Raw genomic sequence first — 8687 nt, forward strand, 5'->3', positions numbered from 1 at the left:
TTCTCACTAGATCACAAGGTATGCCCGTGGACCCCATTCACTATAAGGCTAGTCATAGTGGGACTAACTTAGCTAATAACATAACGCATTCCAATTTTTTTTACTTATGTAGCAAGTAGTTAATGAGAAGTAGTAACATAATATGTTACTGTAACATAGCGCTTCCCAATACAAAATGAGTCTACAAACTAATAAATAAAGCTGTCTATGACACTACTATTATGTTACTTTGCACTATAAAGATAGTAACTTAGACTAGTGTCATATGCATGACACTAGTGTAAGTTACTCCCCACTATGACCAATCTAAGACAATACAATGAAACAATGGAAATCTGCTTGAGACAAAGGAAAGGAAATCTGTGGGATCATGCTTAGCTGGTCGCCCATAAATTAGTCAAGCAGGTAGTTATCCCTCTAAATAATTACTGCTAGTAGGAATTTTTTGCCAACCATATTTTTTAATGCAGAGATTGTTTTCAAAACAAACCATAATTTACCGTTTTACATGCACCCTGAATAGTTAGTCATCAACGTTGTCACAATATAGTCAGTGCCACCGCAGCCGAGGACAATCGGTCACACGCCATCACTCTTCAAATGTTATTTTCATTCCATAGCAATGTACGGGTATTTGGTATAGTTAGGAAAAAGAAGAGGCCCTCTCCCTTCCGCAGAAAAAATTGGCATGAATAATGAACTGTCTCGAAAACATTACTCGCAAAAAAAAACTGTCTCGAAAACAATGAAAAATAGCTGTGCTGCGTCGAGGTCCACGGTGTCCACGCGCGCGCGTGGCGTGTGGGGTGTGGCCGCGCCGCCCGTGTCCACCGTCGTGCGTGCCATGGCTATGGATCAGACCGGCTCGGCCATCAACATCCCCGACCGACTTTTCTCGAGGAATAAAATCCCAGGATATCCACCTTCCATTCCACGTGCTTATTTTTTCTTTTGATGAATTGATTCGATTGTAGGGGCGGAGCCCTGATAAAGAGGAGGAGAAGGGGGAGGAGGAGGAAGCGGGCCAGCTCTTTTCCCCCTGGTGGTGGAGCCAGGCGAGCTGCTGTTCCTGCCCTTGCTCTGAAAAGAAAGAACCCACGCTCAAGCGTCTGCTGGACACGTCAAAAAAAGAAAAAGGGAATCATCTGCCGGGGGAGCGAGCGGGGATCGGAGGGAGCCGGGAGCAGCTGGGATCGGGATCCTCTCTCTTCCTTGCATTGATGGCTTCCCTGGGCTTGCCCGGACCCTCCTCCTACCACGACCTCTGCTGCTACGGCGCAGGAATCGCAGGTCAGCGCCACCACCATTCCCTTTGCTCTGCTTCTTAGACCTCTGCCGTCGTGGAGAAGACGGCCAGATTTGGTTCGGCCAGTTCTTGACCGCCGTCTCGATCTTCTTCCAGGGAACATCTTTGCCTTCGTGCTCTTCATCTCCCCGCTGTAAGCCCCCGCCCCCCTTTCCATTTCAACCCGATTTCATTTCTTCTTAGCTCGACTCGAATTGCTGCTGCTGGTGATCTGATTGATCTCTGCTGATCTCAGGCCGACATTCAGGAGGATCGTCCGGAATGGGTCGACGGAGCAGTTCTCGGCCACGCCCTACATCTACTCACTCCTCAACTGCCTCGTCTGCATGTGGTACGCCCTCCCCTTCGTCTCCTACGGCGTCGTCCTGGTCGCCACCGTCAACACCATCGGCGCCGCCTTCCAGCTTGCATACACCGCCGTCTTCATCGCCTACGCCGACGCCAAGAAAAGAGTGGGTGCCCTACCCATCCGCTTGTACTTTGCTGCCTTGCCTGCATCTCTAAGTTTGACTGGTGTGGTTTCTTGCTGCAGCTCAAGGTGTCCGTGCTGCTGGCAGGGGTGTTCTGCGTGTTCGGGCTGATTGTGTATGTCAGTATGGCGCTGTTTGATCACAAGCCTCGGCGAACATTCGTCGGCTATCTCAGCGTGGCGTCCCTCATATTCATGTTCGCATCCCCTCTGTCCATCATTGTGAGTCCTGAAATACTTCCTGCTTTATAACTAATAACTCAAACCTGTATTCCATAACCACATCTTCTGGTGTATAATTGGTCCTTCGTAGGTTTGATGGGGTTGGCGTCGTTGATCTCATCTGACCATGTTTGTTATTCAAAATGTATAGTCCTGTAAATGAACTTTCCTCTTGTGTTTGACAGAATTTGGTGATCAGGACCAAGAGCGTGGAGTACATGCCATTTTATTTGTCGCTATCGATGTCCCTGATGAGCATGTCGTTTTTTGCATACGGGGCGCTTCTGGATGACTTCTTCATATACGTAAGATATAGTTTTCTATTGCTGATCAGGGATTTTGCTTGGAGCGATGCCTAACATCACGTCTGTTTGGCCCTTCTTTCTTGTTGGTTTGCCAATTACAGGTTCCCAATGGCATCGGCACAATCCTAGGTGTCATACAGTTGCTGTTATATGCCTACTACAGTAGAAAAGGATCGAGAGACGAAGCCAGACGGCCATTACTAGTCACACATACATGAGCGTGCAAGAGAAACAAGGTTGAGTTTGAAAAGCTATTTACTGTTATATGCGGCTTTTCTATTTCTCGTTGAGTTTCCTGATCATGGTTGCGTCTCCATCACACGTTTAAAGCGCCATTTTAATGATCTGTGCAAACTTTGGTGTCTCGTTTCAATTGTGTGTCACATTCTTTAAACAAACATGGGGGGCCTATGGTGGATGGATAATAGCTCCAGCTCTGTTGCCATCTTCCATAATATCTGTTCCCTTTATCTGAAAGCAAGAACAACAATAGAGTAGTTGTCCGTACAGGTAAGCAAGACTTGTAATGTTTGCCAAGTTCACGAGTGAAGATCTCTACCAAGTTTCATTTTAATATAATCCAAGAGTAAGAGAACTTGCGAAGCAATATATGTTTATTGTACGAAATGGTGCCTTGCAACAAAAGGAGGCCGGCTCAAAGCTGATTTAGCCAAGGAAGGTTAAGAAGCGTAACTTCTTGTGCGAACAAATACATTTTAGCATGAATTATAACTTGGACCAAGTTACTTGATGGTCAATGGTGGTGTCACTTTCTTGCAGCAAATTGCTGTTTGAGTTTTTTTTCTTCTTTTGCGCGGAAAATTGATGTTTGAGCATGGCTTGCACGTTTTGTGGTTTTTCTAGAAGGCTACAGACAGAACATGCACCGGTCAACAGATATACTGTATTTCAGACGCAATACTACTGCATGGTCTGAACTTTTTCCTCTCCCAAATTTCAGATGGATGATTCTTAGGGCATGTACAGTACAGCCATCGCTGTAAGCCTACAGCCTGCTGTTCAGGGTTGAGGTTCTCTGCATTATTTTGCTTATGTAAAAAGGTGGAGTAGTGCTAGTTTTAAGGTCCTCGAGTCATTTGTTTATATTGTTCTTTCCGGTGAGCCATTATTTGTATATTTGATGCTATGTACGGCGAGCATTAATGGATCACTAATGTGCAGACTTGACGGATGTATCATGTATGTGATCTGTACAAGTGTAGAATACCAGTGATACCAACTTCCACATGATCCCATGCTCCCATTTGAAAAAAATATTAATTTTAAATATTTTCCAGAAATTCTGGGAAAAAATATGAATGTCCACAAGGAATGTGTCTGCAACCCCTAAATTTCAGGCCCAAATTTGAAATGCACATTGCCAAACAAAAAAGACAAATCCTGACGTAAATAGTGTCAATTTTACTTTTCTTTTTGTGTCACTATTCATACTAGATTTGTCTTTTTTTGTTTCTCAATGTGTATCTCAAATTTGAATCTGATTTTTTTTCAGGGGTTGTAGACACATATCTTATGAACTTCCACACAAATTTTTCGTATTTTTTGAAGGTATCATGGGAGCATTTAAGAATGGTATCACCTAATATTCTCACGAAGAGTACAATACAATAATAAAGAACTTTACGATTTTGAGTTGAAATATTGAACTGAACGAACTCTCAGGACAATTTTTTTTTGCATTTACTTAGTCGTATAGGAAAGAATGCACAATTGCTCCTATAAAGGATGCCCTCCACGCTGTTCGCTTCGCGCGCGCCTCCTGCCAATGTTTGACGTGTGGGCCCACTTTCCTGTGGTGGTTTTTGTCGCACCCATGTGCTTCGTTTCGTGCACTGCTCTGTGCGCGCTAGATGAAGCTGGATCGGTTTGTTAGCGTCATTTGCTCGCTGTAGGGTTGATTCGCACAGGCGAGCTGGCTGCGCGTGCGCGCTCGGCTACTATCCCGTCCAAAAGCCGGACGGTGGTGTCCATGGGTCACGACGGCAGGCCAGCTAGCGAGCCAGCCAACATTAAAAATTTGAAACAAAAAAAAATGAAAAAAGAAGAAAAAGAACAAAGAAACAAAAAAAAAAGTATCACTTGTGGCCACAGCCTACACTGAGGCAACGCATGAGGGGTGTGAAAAAAGAAATAACGGCCAAAACACCACGACGGGCCCTTCTCCGCGAGCGGCATGTACATGGACAACACCAAACGATAAAAAAAACCAAAGAATGCGGATCTTGATGCCTAAATCACGCGGTTAGAAAGTTAAATGTGCGGTAACTATTTTACCTGTAGATGTGAAATAGCAAATCTGTTACATCTAAAAACAACGCAACAAAACGGGCTGCCAACATGCCGCAATAATGGATCGATAAAAATGAAGCCAAACATGCCAACAAAAAGGATGTGTGACAAAACATAAATAGCGAGGTGAGAATCAAGTGCTTGCATAAAAATTTACAAAAATTTAACCAAACGGCGACAAGCATAGATGAGACATTGTTTATTTGTCTGATGAATTTATTTGTCTGATGCAATTTATTATCAAAACTGAGAGACACAAAAAATAGTCTACATGAAAACACCTGAAACCACGAATGTACCTCTGTTCTCACTGATTTGAATATGTATGATTTTGTGTCAATCAAGAAATACTAGATGCGATAAAAAAGGAATAAAAAAATTACATGGACAACACCACTGTCGTTGCATCCAGCCCATGCGATATCTTTGGGCATGTTTATATAGGCCAATCAGGTCCGCGAAAAAAAAATTGGTTGTTTGTTTACCCGTGTTTATTGTTTAGCCCACATGAATATTAAAGCACCTCTCAGCCAGGCCTATTAAGAGCGCTTAAATCGGCAGTTTCCAGCGAGTCATTGACTGAGATGAGGCACATCACGCGTACATGATAGACCCTGTTGCACAAGAAGAGGTTGGACGGATACCAGCTATATACGTGCTATCTTCTTCTATCTTTAGTAAGCTCCTTTTTAATCTCCTTCTATCTTGATGTTATGATTTCATTCAGACAGTCGGTTCGTAGTTCCGTCGAACTGTAAATGCTTAATTTCATGTTCATGTTTGGAGCTATTTCCACTTATCTCTAAATGCCATGCCGAGTTATCTTCTTCCATCCTTCCCAAAGGAAGCATTTGCACAGCGGCCACATCAATAGGAAGAAAATTATTCTGTAAAACCTCTCTATCCAAATCTCCATTGTTCGGGTTGATTAAGTCCTCAACCATATTCACAGTCGAGTTCTAAAGACGTAAAAGGGGTTTAAAGCCCAAGTTCGAGGGGATCCAGGGGTCCTCCCAAACTCTAGTATTGCCTTGTGGAGATCATGTGCTGTAAAAAGAATCGTACCATTGGCATTGTAAGGCTTCATCCGCAGAGGTGTGGCACAACCACAGTTTGGTCTCGTGCAACTAGAGCAATGCCGAAACAATCGACGCAAGTCGAGGAGAAGTCGGGGCCGAAGATCAAGTTCCTTGTTGGAATATCATATACACAACACAACAAGCATTGCCGAACAAGTTCTTTTGTTCAGAAGTTCTAAAAAAACTAAGTTAGAAATGCTGGATGCCGAACTGTCATTCAGCTCGCCATCACCGAGACTACGCGCATCAATCGAACACGGCCAACTGATCATACTCCGGGCCGGCGATAGCCTTCTCCATGACGACCCTCGGGGTGAACGTGCCGCCGCCATCGAGGAACAGCTTGAGCAAATTCTTGGAGAACCCGCTGACGAGCGCCACCCCCTTCTGTCCGGACATCACCGGCACGGCCTTGGAGTCCCTCAGGTTCCAGAACACTATCTCCGGCACGGCGGCGCCGTAGCCAGCTTCCGAGAACTTCCTCACGATCGCCTCGTAGTCTGTCTCCCACGGGTTCGCCGACGCCTGGTCGAACTCCATGTCGCTGAACACGAACACTCGCTGCACCATCTTCTCCGCCGGCAGGCCGGCGCCCACAGCCACCTCCAGGATCTTGTCGAACACTGCCTGGAAGTCGGTGTTCATACCCCAATCCATGTTCCGGACGAATTCAGTCTTTTCGGAGAGGGTGTCGCCCTTGATCATGTGGATGTTCGGCTGCTCGCTGAAGGTGATCACGCGGCCGCGCCACGGGTCGTCGGTGAGCTCGGACACGAGGAGGCCAAGCGCGATGCAGACGTCCATGGGCAGGCCGGACATGCTTCCGGACACGTCGCACACGGCCACGCAGCTGTTGAGCTTGCCGAGGGCGCGCATGTCGTCGACCATGCGCTGCCACTGCAGGTCGGCCAGTCCGCCGTCGTCCCCATCCTCGCCGAGGGACTCGATGATCTGGTGCGGGAGCAGCGCGCCCGCGGCGATCCGCTTCTTGCCGGACTTGACATCGGCGAGGTATGCGTTGAAGCGCTCGGCGTCGTGCTTGAGGAAGAGGTCCTTGTAGTTCTTCATGGCCACGGAGGCCACGCGCGTGTACACCACGGACTCCCAGGCGCGCGCCGAGATGAACACCTCGGGGAGCTTAAGCGCGGCGCGGAGCGGCACGATGGCCGCTCTGCGGAGGTGCTCGCGCGCGCGGTACGCGTAGTGCGCGTCCGGGAGGTCGTCGCCGAGCTCCGACGACGAGCCCCTGGGGAAGAGCCGCCGCGCGATGGCCTCGCAGAGGAGGGTGGAGCGGTCGTAGGACGAGTCCAGCGACGGGCACCACTTGGCCGCGAGCGAGAAATCCTTGACATTGCCGACAGACAGCTTGCGCATGTCCTCCGCAAGGAGCTCGGCGAACAGGTCGGCCGTGCGATCGTGCAGGAACCGGTACGTGGAGTCGCGGCTGTGCATCTCCAACGCCCTCGCCGCGGCCTCTGCCCTCTTGGCCCGGCGGGACACCGCGGCCGCGGCCGCCAGCTCCCGGTCACGCTCCAGGCTGGCCGCGGTGCGCTCCTCCGAAGATCCGACGGGCGGGGCGCGGTCCTCGCTACGCGGCTTGCGGCCGCTAGAGCCGCCGCTCCAGCGGCCTCTGCCCCGCCCGCGGCCAACGAAGCCGCCGCCCTCGGCCTCGAGGCGGGCCTTCTTGCCGGGGGTCCTGGTGGACTTGCCGCCGTGCACGATGCGGTGGAGCAGCTCGGGCAGGTCCTTGAGGTAGCCGAAGGCGGCGACGGAGGCGGCGTTGCGCGCGAGCGTGGCCGGGTGGCGGGCGTGGAGCCAGAGCGCGGCGGCGTAGAAGCCCTCGCGGTCGGACTTGCCGGACCCCCGCACGCCGCGGAGGTTGGCGACGAGGCGGAGCGCGGTGACCGGGTCGGCGGCCCAGGCGGCGGCGAGCAGCGAGGCGACGGAGGCGGCCGGCGTGCCGGGCACCACGTGGAAGAAGAAGTCGAGGCAGGGGTCCCCCGAGGACACGAACGTCGGCGAGGAGTTCTCCGTCAGCGCCTTCCCCGCCCCGCCCGTCTCCGTCGCCTTGTTGAAGCTGGCGTCCAGCAGGTCCACGAACGCGTCGCCCGTTGGTACCGCCGCGCCCGCTGCGGTGGCAGCCTCCGGCGGGCCGACCAGGGGAAAGCCGGCCATGGGAATCGGCGGAGTTTCTGAAGTGGTCACCCACTCGGTCCTTCTCTCTTCTGCGAGCTCGGGCTTGGGATTGGGTTTTAGGGCTTGGGGTCGGGCTCGTCGGGCGGGCTTGTGTGGAAATGGAGGATGGTGGCGGGTGGAGTTATATGCAGCGGGCGGCAGGTTCCGTGGCAGGCAAGGGTGGGGTTAAGGTCGGTTTGATCGATGAACCGACTAGAACTTGCCTCTCGTGTTCCTCGTTGCGGAGTTTTGTTCTCACGGTAGTGGCCACGTCGCCGCGTGACTCATGGCCCGGCCCACTGTAGCCATCACTTCTTTTGGGACGAGTCGTTTGACCGTCGGCGCAGCATCAACTTCGGTTGACATGAGATTTCTGTTGTCTGCAGACTAGTAGTATTCCTCTTATCACCTTTATAAGACTTTCAAGATATTTCAAACAAGATGAAAAGTAGCTCATTTTCAGTTGTCTAAAACGACTTATAAAAATAAACGAAGGGAGTAGTAATGAAGTACTCCAGACAAGTTCAGACGAGAATTAGTACATCCTCTTTTGTGTGAGCTACACTCCGAGGTGCCTTTTTGAGAGCATCTCCAGCAACGGCTATAAAAACTCGGGCGCGCATGAAACGTTTTCGCGCGTTTTAGCGGAGGAGAAAAACTCGGGCGCGTGAGAAACGACTGCGCGCGCGGGAAAAAGCGGGAGGTCGCGCGTTATATTTGGCGCACCGCTTCCGGCACGGCTATAAATTGCTGCGCCCGCCACTCAGTCTCTCATTGCTTTCCACATTGTCACGCGCTCTCTCCCCGCTTCTTCTGCTTCC

The 8687-nt window shown here is 50.3% G+C and overlaps 2 protein-coding genes across 2 annotated transcripts; one reads left to right on the forward strand and one right to left on the reverse strand.

Moving 5' to 3' along the window:
* The first annotated feature begins 1000 nt into the window (after positions 1 to 1000).
* Positions 1001 to 3556, forward strand: LOC125516284 (bidirectional sugar transporter SWEET2a-like). The gene is made up of 7 exons (XM_048681764.1): positions 1001 to 1290; positions 1403 to 1439; positions 1542 to 1758; positions 1839 to 1997; positions 2183 to 2302; positions 2404 to 2538; positions 3264 to 3556. The coding sequence occupies exons 1-6, from the start codon at positions 1221 to 1223 to the stop codon at positions 2518 to 2520; spliced, it is 720 nt and encodes a 239-aa protein (XP_048537721.1). The 5' UTR covers positions 1001 to 1220; the 3' UTR covers positions 2521 to 2538; positions 3264 to 3556.
* A 2220-nt stretch (positions 3557 to 5776) lies between these two features.
* On the reverse strand, positions 5777 to 7999 carry LOC125516285. The gene has a single exon (XM_048681765.1). The coding sequence runs from the start codon at positions 7864 to 7866 to the stop codon at positions 5938 to 5940; it is 1929 nt and encodes a 642-aa protein (XP_048537722.1). The 5' UTR covers positions 7867 to 7999; the 3' UTR covers positions 5777 to 5937.
* Positions 8000 to 8687: the final 688 nt, after the last annotated feature.

This window comes from Triticum urartu, chromosome 6 (assembly GCF_003073215.2).
Source record: "Triticum urartu cultivar G1812 chromosome 6, Tu2.1, whole genome shotgun sequence".
Classification (NCBI taxonomy): Eukaryota; Viridiplantae; Streptophyta; class Magnoliopsida; order Poales; family Poaceae; genus Triticum; species Triticum urartu.